General features: G+C 40.5%; 2 protein-coding genes across 3 annotated transcripts; one reads left to right on the top strand and one right to left on the bottom strand.

Moving 5' to 3' along the window:
• Positions 1-918: 918 nt before the first annotated feature.
• On the bottom strand, positions 919-7,313 carry B3GALT6 (beta-1,3-galactosyltransferase 6). Its single transcript, XM_063353565.1, has one exon. It carries the CDS (start codon positions 7,011-7,013, stop codon positions 5,970-5,972), a length of 1,044 nt encoding a protein of 347 aa, XP_063209635.1. The 5' UTR covers positions 7,014-7,313; the 3' UTR covers positions 919-5,969.
• An 83-nt stretch (positions 7,314-7,396) lies between these two features.
• Positions 7,397-21,558, top strand: SDF4 (stromal cell derived factor 4). 2 transcript variants are annotated; one of them, XM_063353561.1, is made up of 7 exons: positions 7,397-7,697; positions 9,479-9,844; positions 14,969-15,105; positions 15,590-15,703; positions 18,240-18,398; positions 19,511-19,686; positions 21,312-21,558. In XM_063353561.1, the coding sequence occupies exons 2-7, from the start codon at positions 9,537-9,539 to the stop codon at positions 21,486-21,488; spliced, it is 1,071 nt and encodes a 356-aa protein (XP_063209631.1). In that variant the 5' UTR covers positions 7,397-7,697; positions 9,479-9,536; the 3' UTR covers positions 21,489-21,558. The 2 variants fall into 2 exon arrangements, with proteins under 2 accessions (XP_063209631.1, XP_063209632.1); XM_063353562.1 differs by lacking the exon at positions 7,397-7,697 and adding an exon at positions 7,916-8,071.
• The last annotated feature ends 801 nt before the right edge of the window (positions 21,559-22,359 follow it).

Here is a 22,359-nt window from a genome sequence, read left to right as displayed (position 1 = left end):
TAATTTCAGGGGTTAGATCATCCTTGCTGAGAATTTCTAAGCGTGTAAATCCTGAGATGTCCCTGATTTCAGTGAAACAGCAGCAAAACCAGTGTGTTGCGATCTTAATTCTAGTTGAGATAAATCTTCATCAGACCGTAGTGTTTCTAAGTTACTAATGCACTGGAGGAGTGTTTTTATTATTCCTTCTCTGTGCCTCTACCACAGCCAATATAAACTCTTAAAACAAATGTCACTGAGCAGGCGAGTTAAAGGCTCACAACGCCCCAGGAAGAAGCGTACCTTTTGCGCTCCACTTAGGAACGGGTCAATATGCAACATATTGAGTCTGGCAAAGCTTTCCAGGTGTCAGGGGGGACTGTGACGCTTGGAGATCATAGTGTTAGGAGGGAAAATGACTACTGGTTTTCTGGTCAGAGGGCACTTTATTACAAACACCTCCAGGAAAAATCTTTGTAGGGAATTGCAGAAGTGCCGGTGAGAACCAGGATGCTTCTCGTTAAAAACAACAACTTGGTCTTACTCGGAGTCATGTTGGGTTCTTACTGCGTTCGAGTAGATTGGTTTATTTAGCTAAAAACAGAGGCGTTGCTCTGGGCTAGAGCCCAAAAAGATTCTTCCGCAGTTTTGGCAGGAGCAGCAAGAATAGGCTCATTTCTAAAGAGAATGGACCAGCTACTTCATCAGCAGAAAGTCAGTGCTGTTTAAACTGCCTGACGTGTTGAAATGATTTGGACAGATGTTATATTGAAAATATTTTCAACTCTTCGTCAGCATGTTGATAGTATTTTGAGGTTTTTTAACAGAAAACAGGATTATAGCCAGTTCTCTGTGCCTCTCAGGCAGTGGCATAATAAAATAATCACACTTCTATCTTTTTTTTTTTTACTTAGAAAAAGCAACCACGTGTACAGGAAAAGTCTTTTATTAAAAATCACAGCACACAGATCCTTTGGCCAATAAAGGCATACATGAAAGGACATCAATACATAGACGATACGCTTACGCAATTACCAAGAGTTTTCATCATCTTAGCTAGCTTCAGGTTTCTAGCAGTTTATTTCCTACCTAAATGCTGAGCAAATAAAGGGTGTGCCACACCGTGCCCCCCAAACGGTCCAGTTATGCGGCTGCAAAAAAATGTGCAATTTCATTCACTCGTTTAGAAGACACTCAGCACAGTACCCCACGCGAATTCTGGTTCATAAAGGCACACTTATTACGCGGTATCCTTCAGCTTCAGACAGGCTACAAGTAACAGACTGATCCGTTTCCAAGTTTTACTAGACATTACCTAAAGAGTCTGTATTAGAAAGTAAGAACTGGCATATTATGTTGGCATAAAGTAGTTCCAGTCCCAAGGTAAAAGCATATCTTACACCGGTACAAGTAGCAACAGATTTGAGTCTCGCAGGCAGTGTGTTCTAAATAAAATATAGAGGAGGGAAGGTGTCGACAGTTTGTCAAGCGTACAGCAATACCAAACCCGTATTTCAACTCTGATGCTGAACAGAAAGGAACAGAAATGCAATTCTTAATCACCTTCCCTTAATCACGCACACCCCCCCCTTCCTGCTGGGCGTTTCATCAAATCTGCAAAGCCAACACCCTCGGCCCCCAAAACATTAATGTTAACAGATACGAAATCCCAGTTTCAGTGCTCAAAAAAGAGGCATTTCAACTACAGAAAACGTAACATTTGTCAAAAGTATGACAGGTAGAAGCTGGATTTGAGCAAACTTCACACAAACAAGGCTAGACATTGAGAAATGAAAGGATTCACTTACAGGAATAGTAATTTCTAAGTTGGGTTTGGTTTTTTTAAAATCTTGAACTGACTAGGAATTCTTGGAAGCCTGAGGGTTGTTTTTTTTTAAATATAACTGTTGGTTTATTTAGTATGGAAATTAATGTTTTAGTTACTTATTTTTACACACTAAAGCAATTAAGTCATGTTGCACATAACTTTAAAAAATTCTCTGGAAAATAAAATCAACTTTGCAGTTGAGTTTATGCCATTGTCAGCTTTAAATACGTCGGTATCAAGTCTTAGATATGATCATGGAGGGGACATGTCATGAACAATTAATTTCTCTAGTGCATCTGTTAGCTCTGGTAGAATGCTAAATGCCTGATTATGGATTTTTGTTTTTTAAAAATAATAAAAAGCTGAAGAGTGTTACCGATCAGCTCAACAGCAGTCCTGAACGGATGCCAACATAGCCTCACAGACTTGACACAGCTGCCCAACTTAAGAGTGTGTAACATCGATATCTAGAAAAGATGAGGTGATAATTTTTCCTTGTACTAACAATAATATTAAAAATGCAAAGTATTATGAAAACTTGGAAACCATCAGAAACGCTATTTAAATAAAAAGGCCAACATATCGCTAACCCATTGCCACTAAGAATGGCTACAAACAAGAAGATAAATCTGTTCCTGGATAATTTAATTTTCACTAAGGCCCAGAACAAAACTTTCCAGTTTCATATAGCTGCAATAAAGACTCAGCAGCACTTCAACATCCTCCAAAGGCTGGACCCACTGACTTTCAAGAAGGACAAAGATTACACCACAGTTTTCAAGTATAAAAACATCATATACTAGATGAGATGATGTCAGGAAATACGGGACCCGGTCCTGAGAAGGTATGAAAGATAAGCCTTTAATTACTACTACTAAAATACTCAATCCATATGTTGTTCAAACTGTGCTTTATATCTTGCTTTAGAAAAAATGCGCTCAAAAATGAATTTTTGGACTGAAACTGTAAGTTTTAAAACCTTGGTGACTCACTCAGGCAATAGATGGATGTTTCCTGATTATTCAAAATAACACCAATAGGTCTCTCACATGCACATTCTTTCTTGTAATATATATATAAAAAAGAAATCCTGTGCTAGTTAATGTTTTTCTGTGTTTTTTGACACAACATGTGGGATGTCTGCTCTCTCCCAAATGATTTAATTTGCTTTTAAAATAGCAAAAAAGTCTAAAAACTTCATCTTTTACTTTTGTGGGATTAACTGGGATTGAAGCCAAAGTGCTATATTTGCAGTAAGGGGGTGCCTACTGAAAACTAAACCCCCTTACCGTAAGAAAAGAATCTGTCAAACCTTCCATGTTGATTTGTTTTGCAACTAGAGCAAAACACGGGTAACCTTAAATAGGAAAGGGCGTAACGAAGCTGTGTCAGACCCGATATCAAGAGTGTTAAGAGTGGTCACTGCTGGTTCTGCGCTCCATCTCGCCAGCACGCAGGCAGCGCACCCAGGCACCGGCTCTGCCACAGTCCAGGGATCTGCTGTGCCAGGTATTTCGGGGTGCACGTCGTATTCCTGACACCTGTGTGAGAAACTCTTCAAGGGAATTTCTTAAGTATTTGTATGCATAATGTCTTCCACGGGGTCAAATATCAGCTGGAGATCCAGCATTTCTCTGCCATTAGTTTTGCCAACAATGAAAAATACTTTTTTTGGTGGGGTGGGGATGGGGGTTGCGGGCAGGGAGAGTCAAAGTCAACAACGAAAACAACCTCCATGAACACAGTTATTGGTAAAAATGGATAAACAGTACATTCTTACTAGCTTGAGAGACATGCAGTAGACTCTTCGTCTGCAGTTCAGATCCCAGTACTTTAAATAATGGCTTCTACACCAAGAAACTCAAGCACTGCTTGATATGCCATTCTCATGGACATTACAGTACCTCCTTCAACAAATGTAAAATGACATTTAACTATCTTATTTTTTCTATACATAATACATTTTCAATAATTATAAATAAATACTCACATTACAAGCGTTTAACCACATATATATATACACAATACTAGGGAACCCCAAATAGCTAATAGGTATTTTTTTAAAATGCTAAAGCCAATTTAAATTTCCTGTAATCTCGTTAAATTCTTGTTTTGGAATAGTATACCTTGCTGAAAAGAACATCTGCCTATCCGTCAATACATAAGCATGCATTAGAATGGACACACGCTAAAATAACTTCTTTTTTTTCAGTATCTTAATTTAACTTTGTTTTAGAAGGAAGTCAAAGATTCGTTCAAGTTTTCAAAAAAAAAAAAAGAGAATTATCAGCCTCTGTAGAAGACTATTCTTAATCCTCAATAATTTAATCAAAACAAGAATAACAAAAAAACCCAAACCCCATTCTTGATTCCTTTGGTATGAATTGCTCACTTGCTAATTTAAGAAGCAAAAATACAGAGACATTGGCACCCCCTTTTTTTTTTTTTTTCCTTTGCAGTTTGTCTCTTCCTGCAGGTGGGAACAGACACTGAACTAGGGAGAGGAGGGAATGAAATTGTATGAAAGTGCAGTGTGCAACAAACAGTAAAACTGATAATTATGAATGCCCTTTGGGCATAAAAGTAAAATTCTGCTTATACTGAAAGATCTGTAGCTGACAAAGGTTACTGGAAGTCAGCAGCCCTGTACTAGTACTGGAAAAAGAAGTATTTCTGTGTATTAGAGCACCTGCCATTCAAAAATGCCGAATTACAGGCTTACCTAAAGGTTTGAAGATAAGTAACATGGAGAAATTGTGGAAGTGATCTGTTCTACAGCCAAGAATGTCTTGTCTGCTTTTACTGTTCGATACTGCATTTGATGCTGACAAGCTCTGTCAGTGCTAGAATTATCTGTAGTGTAGACGGGACTAATGGATATAATACCATTTACTGACATTATCACTTGAGCAATTAACTTAGACCTCCTGTAAAATTATGTTTAGTTCCACTCTATGGTGTTATTGGAGAGAAGGAGGGAATCCACACAACCTGGCTTTGGGCATCTCAGTGTGACTGTTGGGGGATTAGTCTCCTTAGGTTGCAATGTAGCTCTTGAAAAGGGACCAGGTTCTCCTAAAACAGGTTCCCCCACCCCCCAAAATTCCTATCTCTCTTGACTACATAGAGAATTTACTTTCTTAGCTGAGGTACCCGTGTTAGGGCAATCTTGTCTGAACTCCAAATAGTTTCCACTGATCTAATCTTCCTAATTTACACTTTACAGAAGTAATCCAGAACAACATAAATCTGAAGACTTACAATGTCTGACCTCGTAGTAGTCAGTGAGCTTACTTACTGTTGCGAGGGGAAATGTTTCCTCATACACAGTGTGCTTGGAGGATAAGCTAAAAAACACCTATGCCTAACAACTGAAGGCTAGCTTTGTAGCATAACTACTTGCCCCAAAATAAGAGAATATATTCTATATCTGCCAAACACCATAACTCATCCACCTGTCTAAATACAGACTTATTCCATAGCTGCCAGATAACTTATGTACATGATGTCTTTAAAACAACAAAAAGCTTAGAGGCAAGTTACACAGAAGGTCTAATAATTCCATTTTTGTAAATCAGAGCACTTGTCAAAGTACAGCCTCTCTCTCCCTCCCCAGGGAGGGAATATCCTAGGTAAAATTGTTCCCTTCACTTGACTGCTTGTGTCAATAACTAGCCACCTGTTCCCACTGGCATTAGCAACTGATTTGCAGCCCCATTAGAATCTCCAGACTTGCCAAACTGACACTCGTTCCTTGCCAAGAAATAAACGGCAGATGCTAGTTTCACAATCTTAGAGATAGCAGAAAGGCCTGTCATGATCTTTAGCAAATAAATCTTAGGGTCTTAGGTTAAAAATCTTCCAGCAACTTTTCATCCAAGTTATCTCCCCCAAATTTTCTGTGCTATCCATGTTTTGCAACCTATTATTTGCCTTGAATCCTGTTGTATGAGCCTTTCCAGGCTCTGTCATCTCTTTCTTTTTAAACATCATGCCACATTGGTAGCTCTTAGCAGTTTCAGGGTTTCATTGATCGTGACATAATGAATCGTGCAAAATCTTTTGAGTAATTTTTAAGCCCTAGTTACTGGGATTCTTCCCAAGTAACAGCAACCAAGCTCAGGAAGTCCACCAACATTCTGCCTTTTCCTTCCTCAGACTTTCACGGGATGCCATCCTTCCTTTGGCAACACTGTGAAGGAGGCACTCCCCAATCATACATGTAGGAAAGCCTGAGCTTAACCTCCTCCTTACAGAGCTTTCCTTCTTTAGCCAGGGTCTGGTGCTTTTCCAGCATGTCCTCGATGCTTTGCTTATGAGTTACTATATACTTATTGTTGCAACCTCGGGACTTATACTCAGTGTCAAAACGAGGATCGTGCACTCTCTTCACATCGATGGGAGCCAACCAAACCCCCAGGGAGACATCTTCACTCTGCCACATGTTCAGGTAGTCTCTGCTAAGACGCAAATAGTGCACCAGATCTGCAGAAATCACGTAACCACCACCCAGAGCATACGGTAGATAGTAGTCACAGAGCACCCAGGCGCTCTCTTTCCATTTGCCGCCAGACTTCACCCGGCCGCGGCCAGAAAAGAAGCCCCAGTAGAGGCGACGTGGCTCCTTGGCTCTCAGCTCTTCCACGAGCACATCCAAGCGTACGAAGGTATCGTCGTCGGCCTTCAGGGCAAACTGGAAGTCCAGGTGCAGATCCAGCCAGACGTACGTGGCCAGGACTTTAGCAGTCAGGTTCTCGTAGGAATCCCGCAGCTCCGGCAGGAGGAGAAGGTCTCTGTGACGGCTCTGCTCTAGCTCCAGGCTACGAAGCTCCTCTGCCCCGAGCCCTGCCGTGCCGATCACGAAGCGGCTCCAGATGTCATCGTGAGGGGGACGCCCAGCGGCTGACAGCCATGTGCTGCGGATGATGCTGCGACGCTCGCTGTACTTGGGGCCGCTGGTGATGAGCACGGCCAGGAAGGCAGTCTCCTCAGGGGAAGATGGCGGGGCGGCGGGGGGCTGTGGCCCCCTGGCACCCCGTGGTGGCAGGGCAGCTGGCTGGTTGTGTGGCAGCCCGCGGGGGGCTGGCAGAGGCCGGAGGCCCTCGGAGGTGCACTTGGCCAGGTAAAGCAGGACCACGGCGAAGAGTGACAGGCCGCCCAGGCCCAGGGCCGTCTTGTGGCGGCACAGCAAGCGCAGCAGCTTCATGGCCGCGGGGCCTCAACGGGGCGAGCCGGCCCGTGCCGCCCCGAAGGTTTATTTCGGCAGGAACGGCTTTACGGCCGCCAGGAGGAGACAAGATTCCTGTGGGAGCCCTCACCGCGCTTCGCCGTCCCTCAGAGGTGGCTTCATGTCTCCTTCCTTGCCTTTTCCCCCGTCTACCTCGGGGAAGCGCCGGCTCGGGGCGGGAGGAGAAGCGGCTCCGTCCCTGCCTACCTGTAGCGGAGCCGGTGAGGGCCGCCGCCGCCGCTCCCCTCGCCGCCTGCCTTGTGGGAGAAGGGGCAGGAGGCGTGGCCGGGCCCCGCACCACCTGACGGCGCACCGCGGTGCCTCGCGGCAGCCATCTTGCAGCCGGGCAAGTGAAGCCGAGGCGCTGCCATTTTGGTTCCGGGTGAGGGCCGCGGCGGGCTGAGCTTCCAGCGGGGATGGGCGCTGTGGAGCCGCCTCGTTGGGAGCACGTAGTCTGGTGGAAGCACTCGTGTGTTAGCTAGCTACCTGCTCTTCTGATTTCATACGGGTTGCTGGCGGCGTCACGCATTTTAAGGACCGCCGAGCAAAACAGATGGATAAGCACAGGGCCATAGACTCAGGTATAGCCAGGAAAAGAGACCTGCCAGGGAATTAAAAAGGTTCCTTCGCTCTTGGAGGAAAGCTGCTTTATTATAAATTGAGGTAAGGAAGAGAACGTCGGCAAGTACATTCAGATTTTTATGAGTTTTGCCTTCCCCCTTCACCGCCCCTCGGCAACCGCCAGGCCCCGCCAGCTGCGGCCGCCCCGCTGTGAGAGGAAAATGGCTGCCGTGAGCGAAAGAGGGCGCGCTGCTGCCCTTCTCCAAGATGGCCGTTCCCCGTCCCTTACGCACGCCGGCGCGTCGTGACGAAGTTCCTCCCTCCGCCGGTGCCGCTGGGGCGGGAGTGGGCCCGGGGCCCTCCTTCTGTGAGGGGAGCGCACGGGGAGCGAGGGGCAGGGGGGACGAGGTGGGCCTCCCCGCCACCTATCACGGTTCTCCGAGGCTGCAGGGAAGAAGGGGCAGCCGGAGCTGTCGGTGAGTGTGTGTGGCCATTCCTGGAGCGGGGTCGAGACCGCCACAGCCCCTTTAGGGCGCCTGTAGGAAAGCTGGAGAGGGGCTTTTTACAAGGGCGTGTATTGATAGGGTGGGGGGTAATGGCTTCAAACTGGAATAGGGTAGATTTAGATTAGATATCAGGAAGAAATTTTTCACTAAGAGGGTAGTGAGGCACTGGAGCGGGTTGCCCAGAGAAGCTGTGGCTGCCCCAACCCTGGAGGGGTTCAAGGCCAGGTTGGACGGGGCTTGGAGCAACCTGGGCTGGTGGGAGGTGTCCCTGCCCAGGGCAGGGGGTGGAACTAGATGATCTTTAAGGTCCTTTCCAAACCTAAAACATTTTATGATTCGAGTCGGGCTGGGCAGCCCCAGCTGGGCTCCCCCTCTCCGGTGGGGAGTTAGCTGTTGCTGCTCGGTCTATGAGTCCTGCCACAAATACTCCCAGCCCAAGGCTCTGCTGTGCTGGCTCGCAGGACTGTGGATTTTGTGCACCTCAGTGCTCTGTCTGTTGGTCTGCGGTCCTTTCCCCTGTCCTATGAACTCAATTTTCAAGCAGGTGATGACAGGTCCGCCCCAGGGTTGCTTTTCCTGCCAGCTGTTTCCTGTGTGTTTCCAGCTCCGCTTTATGTGGTGGCATTTGTAATTGTATTTCCCTCAGTCATCTTTTCCGCAAAAGACCTTTATATCTTTCATCTTTTCTAAAGAGATGGTCTGTTGAGATATCTGGTAAACTGGAAGAAATTGTTTACTGTGAGGGTCATGAGCCCCTGGCCCAGGTTGCCCAGAGAAGCTGTGGCTGCCCCATCCCTGGAGGGGTTCAAGGCCAGGTTGGACGGGGCTTTGAGCACTCTGGTCTGGTGGGAGGTGTCTCTGCCCAGGGCAGGGGGATGGCACTGGATGGTCTTTAAGGTCCCTTCCAACTTTAACCATTCTGTGATTCCACGAAACTGTTGTGCTGTCAGGGTTGTTTCTGCAGCTTGCTGGGAAGTGCGGTGCTATGTGAGGGACATTGCCACAGCGGAGTTTGGGCTGCACGTTGGGACAGTAAGTGTTCCAGGCACTGGACTGGCTTCACAGTAAATGTTTGGGTTTCAGTTGTCATCAGCTCATGCCATAACCCCTGAAAAGGGTTTTCAGAGCAGAACTAAGCAATTAAAACATGTTGTCTTCCAGAGTCCTCTGACAGAAGTTACAATTGTGCAGATTGAAAACTGACACAGTTTAATTTGTTGTCATATATTTATTATTTAACAGGCTTTTTTATTCTTTCACAGCAAATACTTGTGTGTGTGTGTAAGTTCTTCTGAATTTTATGAGATGTTTTATTAGTGACATAATATTCTAGAGTTTAATTTGCTTGTGTTTTTTCCTTTTTTTTTTTCTTTTTAGAACATTTAATCCATTCACAGTAATTTAATCGGCCAATACTTTGAATAAAAAGGAAAAAATGATGTCAAGGCAGGCCTTTCTCTGCAGTTTGGGATCTCTGTATTTGTTCCTTCTGTTTGTATTTCTTCTAATGGATGTTTATGCAAGGCCTGCAAATAATTCTGCCCTCAAAGAAAAGCCAGCTGACAGTAAAGATGAAAATGAGATCTTGCCCCCAGATCACTTGAATGGGGTCAAAATGGAGATGGATGGACATCTGAACAAAGAATTTCATCAAGAAGTTTTTCTAGGAAAAGAGATGGAAGAGTTTGAGGAAGATTCAGAACCCAGAAAAAATAGGAAGAAGCTCATGGTCATCTTTTCAAAGTAAGTTATTGCCAAGTGCATCCTCTTTCTCTGATCTTCAGAGTAAAATTAGCAAATTTTTCTGTAATATTTAAAAATTGTGTTGATGAGGGGGAAAGCATCATACTGTAAGAACTATGTTCATGTTATTAAGGTACTAACATTCTAGGCATTCTCAGGAGTGTTTTTCCCTTTTATAAAGCACTTCTTGTGCTAGATAAGGTTTGTGTCAGCTAATAACCGCTTAAGATGTCAGTAAGCATAACAGAAATGGAAATCAAAATCAGTGCATACTTTTAGACAGTAGGTGGCAGAATTGGCTTTATTTGCATTTTTGCAGTGGAGGATTAATTTTATTCGAGCACCTTAAATTACATTGGTGCTCTTAATGCTGATGGTGGTGTGATGGTGGGCGTATACTTGAGATAAAATGAGGAGGCTTAACAAAGCTTTTTTTCTGTGAACTTGTCATTAACAAGGAAAAAAATCAGTAATAACATTGGATATTTTTTTTCTGGTGTTCTCCTGACTAAAGGCAGCTAAAGCAAATAGGCAAAGCAGAGTGCCTTTTTCATTAGAGTAGAATCCTTTATTACTGTGTCTGCTATTCAGACCACTCACTTCATTGGTAGGTTATATACAAATATTAAGATGGTGCTTAGAAGGCTTCATTTTCTTTATTGTTGTGTGTTTGTTGGAAATGTTCAACTGGTGGTTAGTCAATTGTCATTCACAAATTGCAACCTCCATTCATTTCTGCCTGTTTGTTACGAAAGAGGTTGTCTTAGGAAGCTTAAAGCAATTGGATTCAAGATCAGCTTCACTCAGATACTTAAAATTGCATTCTGTCAGATGATTGGATTAGAAATGTAGAAAAGCATTCTGAGGAATGTGCTTGCTTTCTAGACATACTTTTAAAGGCTGATGAAAAGAGAAATACTATAAACTTCTGTGAAAAGCTAGTAAGCCGCAGGCTTCCAGATGCTTTGGAAATATTTTCTTTGAAGACATAAAGAAAACGCAATGTGTTTTTAATTAACGATAGGTGAGATTCTATGGCATGCCAGTATGATATAAAGTAGTCAATTCAAAGCATGCGTTATTGTCTATTAGGGTTACTGAAAATAAAGTTGAAACATGGAAGTAAAGCTCCCCAAACCATGTTTTTCTAGGCAAGCAAGCTATCTGTGACTGAAAGAACATGTGGTATTTCATACTTCTGTATTTCAGTTTCAGAAGTCACTCTTTACTGGGAAGACAAACCTAACTTGTCTATAGAAGGGGTTTTTTACAAGTTATCGTGTACTTCCAATTTTCCTTGTCAAATTAGGGCAAGCTGCAGGAAATCCTGGGTGCATCTTTTTAGTTGTCTTTCAGTGCCGAGAGTAAGTGTTCAGGTATCCTCAGGTCAAGAAAATGTGTGAGAGGGGCTTACTTGATATCCTTTCTTGTTGTACTTCTTGTAAGTGACGGAAAAAATTTGCTGTAGTCTCTATTTAAACAGTTAAAATTAGCCCGGAATCTATAGAAAATTCTTTCCTGTATGGTGTAGTTTAGCTTGTGTAGGTGGGTGTTCATGGGAGGGAAGGAGGAAGGATATTGAAAGCAATCAAGTGGAGGATTAATTTTAATGTGGTGATGCTGATTTCGCTAAATCTGTGGCATTGGGTACTAGAATTCAGTTTGGGGAGCCTTGCTTCTAAGGGTCAGTTATCTTTTCAATGAAATTACGTGTACTGAACAAAACAGATAAATGCAAGTACAGAAGAATGTGATGTGTGTGGCTTTCTGTCAGGGTGTTTGTGGTGGTGGAGTTAACTCTGTGAGTTTGACAGTTGAGTATCCTTCTAGCATTTGCATTTTGCTGATGTTTTCATCTGCTTAGAGGAAGCCCTAGTTGTGATTTAAAGATTAAAATCTTTGTGTTAGCTGAGTGCCTTACCTTGATGGCCATTCATCAGGTCACAGGTTTAAATACACCTTCTGTTAACTACTACCACGTACAGGAGCTTTTTGATTTGTTTTTTTTTTTTTTTCCCCGTGTTTAAAAGTTCTGAACTTATCCTTTTGTAAATCAGAACTCATTCTGAATCCGGCAGTGCTCTCTTAGACTTTAGAGCTGTGACTGTTCGTGTTCAGACTGCTCATAGGGCAAGATCCATGCTCCCTTTCTTAATTTCAGGTTTGTCTCGTAGCCTAACACAGTATTCATTTCTACTGGTATGCATTCTGTTTATGGCAGGAAGATGCTAGTAGTGACAGCTGATGTTGGACAGTAGCAGGTAGAATAGAAAACGAGGAGAGGCGACATCTTATGCTTTCCTGTTTTGATATCTTCAGTTTAGGTTACAGATTTGTATTATTCAGGTAAAAAACTGTTTATGCTGTATGCCACTGGAAGGTTTTAAGTAGTGTGTACACCCTGACGTTTTTCCTAACCTGTACCTTTAAATATACATCTAATAAATTTTGTATACCTCCTATTGTGTAAACTAGAGCTTTGCTTTTGTTTCTGTTATTAAAAATTATTTTCTGAATCTGCTTTTTATTATTTGGATGAAACAGAAACTAGTTCTAGTGTGTTATGCATCAGGTGCTCGAGGATATCGTTATCTGTAGTCCTTTAGGTAAGAACACTGTCTTCGTGCTCCCCCCAGTACCTCGGGCAGCATTGCGAGGTTGTCATTTAGGAACCTGAAAATGTGCATTTGAAAACCTGAGTGGCCAGTGTTTATTGATAATGCTTTCATATGTAGACCTTTTGACAGGTGGCCACAAAAATCTGATTTTTAATGGCTTGTGGTTGAGAAACTGGGCTGAAGTGTTTAAAACCTGTTCTTCCAGCCTTGACGTCTGTATTCAATGCAACCCTTACAGGGGTTAAGGAAACCCTTATAGGCTTTTATTAAGGAAAAATTTACAGTTATCCTACAAAGTAGCATATTTGCTTGTTCCATACTCAAAGGTAGTATTAACATTTAGGCTGTGAATAGGTAATGAAACATAGTTTGAATAGTCAGTGAAGTGTTGATCTCGAATTTAGACATTATAAAGAGCTGTTATGCCTGATGCTGCCTGTTACTGAAATGTATTAATACTAATGGTATTTGTCATGTTGCATCAACTGCTGTCTGGGCTGTGGTTTATCTATAATTTTCTTTGGAATGAGACAGATAAGCAACAATGTGGTTGCTCTCAGTAGTCTGGTTTTTTAATTCAAATTTATGCTAGTGGTAGTCCCTGCTTTTACAAAAACTTTCTTTGCTGTCAATTCAGGATATACATCATATACCGAAGTTTTTCCCAATTTGAGATAGCATACTGTATCAGAAAGCTATGCTTCTTGGAGGAAAAGAGCAAGAACGATCAAGATTTTTTAAATTTTTTTTTTGGAGCTAGTATATCAGGAAGTTTGAGAAATGGTCACAAGATTTCTATACGCAGATTGCCAAGGAAGGTTTGAGCAAAGTTGTAATCTGAGATGATATTCTTGCTTGGATTCATATTGTTTTCTTGAACTTAAATTCTTTCTTGCCAGTACTTGTTCTTTGGCAATTATTTTAAAGGACTGTATTAGAATGTACCGCTCTTTACTAACATCTATTTGAGTGTTCTGGCCTCAGAAAACTGATTGCCCATTGCTGTGTTATAAAACCAGGTTTCCATTATTTGTGAGTATTAGCTTGTTCAGCAACACGTAATTATCTAAGCTTGTTGTATTTAGTGGAAATGTTTTCAGTAATCCATTCTGAATGAGATACTTATCTAAGGAAGCACAGACAGTTTTTTGCTTTTATTGCCTTAGATGGTAACCTCATGTCAGGACCGTATCTTATATTTCATACAGTACTTAATATTCCTCTCAAAAGCAGAAGCGCTGGTTATGGACACTGAAAGGATTTCAGCTCGCGTTGTACAGTGGATGCCTGCTGGTTCATGAAAATCTGAGCCATTGGAGGCTTCTTGTGAACTCTGGTAGCAGCACAAAGGTGTACTTTCATGAGCTAGAAGAGCAATAAATGGGACGTTTGTTACCTTTCTCCCTAGTTACCATGTGATTTAGATGGAAAGTACAGCTAGGAAGCAGTAAGTTTGATAGCTTTGATCTAAGGACACTAGAATGTTCAATGTTGAGGGGGAAAATACTTTGTTTTCCCTTCTCATTTTTGATAGTAGTTATTCCTTCTCAAAACCCACATTTGTTCACTTGCAAGGTGGCATGACTGGAACATGACCATTTTGCTGGTCTTGCCGTTGATACTGACAAGTTGCTAATACTGAGGCTGTGCATATCTATGTGGAAAGATGCGATAAGATGTTTAAACCCACTAATACTGCACTTAATAATACAGCTAAGTGTTGTAGAAGATTAGGTGCTAGGGTTGCTATTTGGCTTAAGCTTTTAACATTTAGTTGACATTTAAAGGCAAATCACATATTTAATAACTTGAGTTTCAGTGATAACACTTCAGTCCTGTTAAGACAGCGATACAAACAGATAAGAAAGCCAGAGTCAAGCTGGGGTTTTTTGTTGTGTTTTTCTTTGTTGTTGGTTTTTTTTTTTAATTGAACAAGAGTGGTTTTGGTATGCTTTAAATAGAATCTTGCCTTCTGAGTGTTAGTGATGTCTTTTCAGTTTTAAATATTGGTATGTCTTTTTTGAATAAATACTTAATGATATGCTAAAAAGCCCCATAAAGTGGCATGTTATTGTTTTTTGTATTTTTTCTTCAACTGTATTTTATATTAACTTATTTTTAATGAAATAAGCATTAATAGAATTGAGGGTATGGCAGTGTGTCTTAATACAATAAAGCAGTATTTGCAGTACAATAAGGAGAACAGTGGATTGTCAGATTGGACATTTACTGATAATTTCAGGCAGGTAGAAAAAGCTTATTTGTGTAGCTCAGTAGCTCCATAGCACTGAGTACAAGCATGTCCTTTGACAAAGCAAAGTGAGCCCGATAACTCAGAAACCTAATGGGGAACAAATGTACGTGCAGAATTTTTAAATGTGTTAAGAATTAAAAACTATCAGCTGTAATGCGTTAACAGGTATCAAGGTATCCCAGATCCAGAGATCAAGGTATCAAGACATCCCCCAGTCCCCAAACGTAAATCTTGTTTGCTGTTCATCCATAGGGTGGATATAAATAATGATAAAAAGATAAGTGCAAAAGAGATGCAGCGCTGGATCATGGAAAAGACAGATGAACATTTCCAGGAAGCTGTGGAGGAGAATAAAATGCACTTCCGAGCTGTGGACCCTGATGGCGATGGTAAGATGAATGATTCCTTCATCTCCTGATGACATCTTAAGTCAGTTGCTAGTGGCCAAGCCTACAGGTTACTCTTTAGATATGCTGTGACAAAATCCAAGTTCTTTTGCACTGCATGTAATCACAATAGTTTTGATCCATACATAAGACAATGGAGCAAATAACTGATGCGCTCCAGTCAGCATTGTAGTTCTGTGTTGACTGCTATGTTATTTCACTTGCAGTCATGGGAAGTTGTAACAAGTGGCTTTGCTAGGGATGGGGTGAGGATGGTGACATAAATAGGTTATTTTCACAAGGCCCATCTGGTCTAAAGAAACAGAAAAGTGAATCAGGTGATAGCTTTCATATTGCCATTCATAAAGCTTAGTGTGATGGTTATGGTGCTGAACCAAAAGATTTTAGCGCATGCTGTTTTAAGTAATGAGACCAAAAGTTATTTAAGCATACTATGTCATGTCTGAGATATGGCTCTTTCTTACAGGCCATGTGTCCTGGGATGAATATAAAATTAAATTTTTGGCAAGTAAGGGCTTTAATGAAAAAGAGATTGCAGAGAAGATAAAAAACAACGAAGAGTTGAAAATAGACGAAGAAAGTAAGTGCAGACGGTTGGTGTGCATCGTTTTTTCTTTTACTTTCCTATATCCTGAATGTCAAAACTGTTCTTAATGTAAGATGAATGTTTTAGTTCTTCTGCTTCTATGCAAACTTAGAATGTGTAAGTCATAAGACAGAAATACTATTATTTCTTTCCAACCCAAATCTGCCTTCCCGACACTCTTGATGTAAATATTTAATGCTGAAAAATCTCAGTTGCTTATTTGTTACTGCCTGTTTGAATAGTTTTCAGTTATTTATGTTTAACAGTCTGCTAAAATTGGTCAGACCTGAGTTGTCTGTGGACCATTGTATTGTTAATGCGGGAACCAGGTCCCCTGTTGCTCCAAATGAAGGGGAGCTGCTATACCGGATTCCTGTTCTAAAATTGAGGGGTGTATGTGCTACCAAACAGTGCTGTGTTTAAATAGGTACATGCTTAGGCACTGCAGAGCATACTAGAAGTTAATAGCAGAAGGTTGCCGAACAATTGTTTCATCTGAGCTCTCTGTAGAGATGGATTGACTCTTTAGGTTAGTGAGATTGATCATTTCTTCCTTATTACTTTTGAAACTTTCATTTGAATCTGGCTTGGTATAGACATAGCAACACTTAACAGAGTAATCTCCCTACTCTCCCCCGTCTGAAAGTATTTAAATTTACTGTTAAGTAAAACACAAAGCCTTAGCCTTTCCTTGCAGGAATTAGTCATTTAAAAGTGGGTTATGTTATATTTTCCATTTATCAAAAAGCAACTAAAATGCAAATGGGCCTTTGAATTTTATGGCAGGGAAAACACCTGTGCAGCGTGTTCTATGGCAGTGTGGTTAACTACAGTTTACAGGAATGCTCATCAGATAAGATTTGCTGAATAAGGGAAGTGTGTACATAATCATTTTTCTACCTAGGTAAAAAGCCTTGTTTGGGAAAATCAGATTAGTTATCTACCCGCTTCCTGAGGATGATAGGCAAAACTTATTTTCATACTCTAGTGCAGTGTAAAAGTACTCTTTTTCAGTCTGTATAATAAAAAATAACTGAATATGTGGATCTGAAGGCATGTTCTGAGTCTTGCGCAGAAGCACATTACAGTTTGTATGCCATCCAAAACTAGTGATGCAACTTTATTTAACTTATGCAGATAATGACAGTTTCAGCTGATGATTGACAGTTGAGTTTCATTGAAGACTGAGTAAGAAAGGTAGGAAAGGGAGATTGACTTGTGACTTCTAACATGCGGGGTTGGCTATAGTGGAAAACTGTAAGCAAGTGATTTGATTAGTCTGTGTTTACTTGTGTCCTTAATAAAACTAGAATTTGCCGTTTACAAACTTGCCCTAAGGTTCATATTAAGACTGTGAAGGATTTCTTTACTCTTCGCAAAAAACCATAACTTAACTCTTAATTGCAACAAGCAGTTCAAAAATTGTACATGTGACTGTTGGGTTTTTGGCTTTTTGTCTCTTGTAACTTAACAAGCAAAAGCATGCAGGACTTATTTAAGACAGTTTATTAAATGAAAAAAAAATGTTTATCTGAACACTGTAGTCTTTCAGCGTGTTTTTAAAACTTGTGAAAAGCAAATGCTTCAGGTTTGTGTTTGTTAGTGTATTTTGCAGATAGCAGGGCGTGCTACAGACAGTATTTTTTCCAGTGTGTCATTTAGAAAATGCCTACACCAGAAAGTGAATACTCTATATAGGTGTTTTTTTTCTGTTTGGTTATGTTCAGGGCCACTAGGTGTACCTGATATTCACTTTGTGTGTTGCAGGGTGGTTTTTTCTTCAAATCAGATGCATGGTTTTAGTGGAAACTCATGTACAAATTATGATTCTCAGTTGAGTTTAGGAAAAACTCACTTAAAAAGTGCTTGTCTGCATGCTGTAAGACGAAATGAAAGACGTGGAAATGTGATTTTGGTGCTGGTGTATCTGCTCGTACGCGGGTACTTCAACTCGTGTTTGCTGCTTGCAGCAAAAATATTTCCCTTTATTAAATTATAGTGATAACTAGAACGTATGCAGGGTTTAGGTTTGGAGTCAGAATGCTTTCTGATACAGAATAGACAAGGTAGCTAAAGGTAGCTAAAATACTACTGGTATTCAGGCAGGTGAAAGGTTTCTATTGGTAGTGGGCTTCAAAAATCTAAAAATAAGGAAGGAGAAAAACAAGTACCAAATGAAGTTGGATTATTCATACCTCCTACCAGAACCGACTAACAGTACTGGTACGACAGTACTTTTCACTTGATACATTGAAGTTTTGATATAAGTGTAGCAAAATCTTTATTTTTATCTCCTAATTTCACTTCAGTAGTTTGGTTAAAGGATCTCTCATAGTGTTTCAGCACAAGCTAGATGATGCTAATTGCACTTGTTTCCCCTCAGGACCTGCTTTCCCTGGGAGCTGAACTGTAAAGTAGCTGATTCATAGGCCATCCTTGTTAAAACAATTGAGTTAGCGAGGGAAGGTATATTTTAAGAACTTTTGAGCTATCATGTTCATTCTATTTAATCTTTTTGTTAAATTTCTAGCACAGGAAGTTTTAGATAACCTGAAGGATCGGTGGTACCAAGCTGACAACCCACCTCCTGATCTGTTGTTGAACGAGGAAGAATTCTTGTCCTTTCTTCATCCAGAGCACAGTAGGGGGATGCTGAAGTTCATGGTGAAAGAAATCATCCGAGATTTGGGTATGCCATTTTAAAACATGTTTCGTGGGAGTTGTTTGCTTGCAAATCATTTTTATTTGGTAGTTGTTGTTAGGTCACTGCATTGTCATGGGTCAGTCTGAAATCTTGGCACATCTTGTTTGCTCTGTTCTACACAATCTTCCAGTGTGATGAGTAAGAAAAACAAACTGTTAGTACATGTGCTGACATATCTATGGAGCTGTCTGCATCTCAAGACTAAATTTAGTCTCTGGTTGTTAAAGAACAGCACAATATTATACGTATAAAGATATTCTGAGTACTTCATACAAAAAAGACCAGCTGACGCTACTTCACACTGAAGTGCTGCTGCATTGTAGGGTCATTGTAGCAATAGTAGAAAAGGTTGGGTGAATAGTAAAATATTATAAAACATACTGATGTGAATGTTCCATGAGGAGGGCATTAATTGCTTTGTACTTCCCCAGTACAGCAACCATGTAAGAATTGTGACGTACAGTCGTGAAAGTGGAAATAAATGGTTGAGGTTTCTAAGAAAATAATATTTTTTTAAAAAAAATTCATAAGTATTGGTACACATGGTTGTTTTTTTTTCTATTGAGTCAATAGTGATGCATATTTAAAACTGCTACAACACCTGGATTAAAAAAAACCCAACTACTATGACTTTGCTAGTTGTTAGCTTAATAAATATGAAGAGTTTCCAGTGATACTTGAGTGTGTGACACGCACAGACAGAACAACTCCAGTACAGTCTTTTATGAGGGTTAATTTACCTGAATGTTAATACAAGGGAGACTGGATACAGCTATAAGAAAGTTTCTGTTGCAGTAAAAAAAAAAGCCCAGCTTACCACCTGATATGTCCTTCAGGTCCAGTAAAATTCTTTTTGTTTAGTGTATTGATGAGTGTATGTTTTTTAGCCTTCTAAAACATTGCGTATGTACCATAATACAGTTAGTTTTTGGCTAACCAAAAATATAAATGGTAACTGTTCTTCTCTGCTAGAGTCAGGATTGTGGACTGGTGAAACCAGGCGGACTGTACCAATGACATCTCTGACACAAAGGAATTTCTCATTTTTAATGGGCATTAAGCAAATACTTCTCAGTTACTGTGTGCTTCTGTTGTAGATCAAGACGGAGATAAGAAACTTACCCTGTCAGAGTTCATTTCATTACCTGTTGGTACCGTAGAGAACCAGCAAGCTCAAGATATTGATGATGACTGGGTAAAAGACAGAAGGAAGGAATTTGAGGAGGTCATCGACGCTAACCACGATGGTATTGTCACAATGGAAGAGCTGGAGGTGAGTCTTCCTCAGATGGTTAGTTCTAGCGATTTTAAAACCAACAGTTAGCTTTTAAATACAGGATTGAAACTGCTTTAGAGAATATGAAGACCAAAAATATTTGAATTAATAGTACAATGTCTATTGTTACTACAATAGTAAAGTGTCTACTTTACAAAACTTTGGAATGTAGTATTGTTCTGTACTGCTTGTGGATAGTGGTGTTAAGCTTTTTGTTAAAGAGGAGGGGGAGTTTTCCTTGCATAACTGTTATTCATAGGTATGCTTTTGGGGTTTTTTTGACACGTAGACACTTGTATGGATATGGAGTGCATGAAAGCAAGTCACAGACTTCATTAGGTGCGCTGGTTAACGGGACAACGAGTCATACTTTCAGTTGCAAAAAGAGTAACTGGCAACCTATATATTAAGTTAAAAAAAAAACAAAACCAAAATCAAAAATAAAACAAACTAAAAAAACCCAACAACCAACAAACCCTGGGGCCCCAGTAGCCTAGAAAATAGCAGAGATCTCTTGTCTTTCATGGTGTTTTTCTTTTTTAAAAACGCAAGTGATTAGTGTGGATTCTACTTTGTGGCCTTTCTGGACTTTGATTTGCAGGAGTAAGGCTTTCTTCTAATAATTCTGCCTGCACAAGTGTACCAAATGACGTGAAATATTTTGCACCCTACAGTTGTGGCAGTTTCGTGGCCAATGGAAGAGGCTCATGGCTCATTTCTGGCTTTTTTTCCTTTCTGGGTGTAAGAATGTACTTTGTCTAGCAGAATTCAAACTGCAGCGTAGGCGGTGTGAAAGGAGAGCCTCTAAAATGTTGGCTTTCTCCCTGAGACAGGATGAATGCTGAAATTCCTGCCTTTCTCAGTATGCAAATATGTGGGTATTAACGGTAGCGGTAGTATGGATAAACAGTTATATTGTGACATAGACAATAGCTTTTTTTTACTGAGAATTTTCTTTTAAAAATAGGCGTTTTATTTGTGAGGTCTTTGTGTACATATCCACACGTAGACGCACACACGTGTCGTGTCTTCTGGGAAGAAATCGAAGATAATCTTGAGTCTTCTACATCGTGATCTAAAGTGCACTGCTTGAAATCTTTTAATCTATTTCAAATTAGGTGAAGAAGCAAAATGATTTGTTTCTGAGACTTCTGACCTCCGTAATGTCTGCCTGCTGGTTTAAAATGGAACAAGAAAGTTCTAAATTGAACCTGTTCTAAAAAGATTATTTCCAGAAACAAAAATAATGAGGTTATACAGATTGATATTGTGACCACTTTTTAATTTTGAATTGATATTTCTTCACAAAACCCACTAGATTTGATAGTTTAGTTTGCAACCAAAATGTCAAAAATATTTTTATTGTAGATACTGGCATCAGCTGAGAAAATCTGGATTTATGTTGGAACAGCCAAGGAAGCAGTGAATGGAAAAATAGCTAGGATACACATGTAAGCCTGTTAAAAAGATGTGCTGACACCTTTTTCCATGACTTATGTTCACTTTGTGAAGGCTTATATTGGTCTCATAATTGCTGAAGGTTACACAGAGCTAAGGTTCATAATCCTGATGTGTGGAAATGTGTACTTAGTAGTTAAAAATTATTTTCTTACTTGTTTTAGGAATATATGGATCCTATGAATGAATACAATGCCCTAAATGAAGCGAAGCAAATGATAGCAGTAGCAGATGAAAATCAAAACCATCACTTGGAGCTGGAGGAGATCCTGAAATACAGTGAATACTTCACAGGCAGCAAGCTTATGGACTATGCACGTAACGTCCATGAGGAGTTCTGATTCTGCTCACTTTTCCAGAGCTCTGAAGCACTTTCTTTCTTTCAAAAAAAAAAAAAAAAAAAAAAAGAAAACAATCCAACCCCCAAACAGACAGAAAGTTACTTTGCTGCTATTTGTGTTATATGCCTACAGTGTGTTGTCCTAGATTTAAAATAACTTCTGTCCATACATAAGATCTACAGCTCTGTTGCCTTTGGTATAAGGGGAAAAAAAGAGGTCCATAAATAATGGGGCAGGTACTGGACTACATCAGTTTGCCCTCGTTTGTACAGTTAACCCAGCTGAAATTTCAGCTGCTTTTGGCTAATCATATTTGGTGGAGGCTTCTTAAATATTTAACTGTTCTTGTTGCCCTCATAGCTGCTGATCCATGGAAATCAAAAATGACACTGAAAGATGTTTGCTTTTGTAAAGGGGATTGTGGTTCAAATACGTGTATTCTGGCCTCGTGAGAATATCCGTACATAGACTGATTGGCTAATCTTCCAGCATCTCAACCTACTTATATATTGTTGAGGATTTAATAGAAGTTCTCCCTCCATCACTGAACTGTCTTTAGGAGCTGTGAGGAAGAACTTATACATCGACTTTAAAAGGAAAACTGGTTATAGTGGGACAGGTTTTGTGTTTGTTTGCAGCTGCACTGGGAATGTGAGTGACTTGAGATTGCTTATGTCGTAAAAAATGAAATTGCATACTGAAATTAAACAATCAGAAGGTTTCTTTGTGGACTTAAAGATGTTGGAGACAGCAGTGTGGTTCACCTTAGGAGTATGGTTACTGCTTAACTAAAATTCATTGTTAAAACTAGTATAATTACTTGCCTCTGTGCAAATTAATGATGCTGATGAACTCATGAATGATGAAGCTG

The sequence above is a fragment of the Chroicocephalus ridibundus genome, chromosome 16 (genome assembly GCF_963924245.1).
Source record: "Chroicocephalus ridibundus chromosome 16, bChrRid1.1, whole genome shotgun sequence".
NCBI lineage: Eukaryota > Metazoa > Chordata > Aves > Charadriiformes > Laridae > Chroicocephalus > Chroicocephalus ridibundus.
The sequence above is the reverse complement of the archived record's forward strand: the minus strand, read 5'-3'. Positions and strand labels throughout refer to the sequence as shown.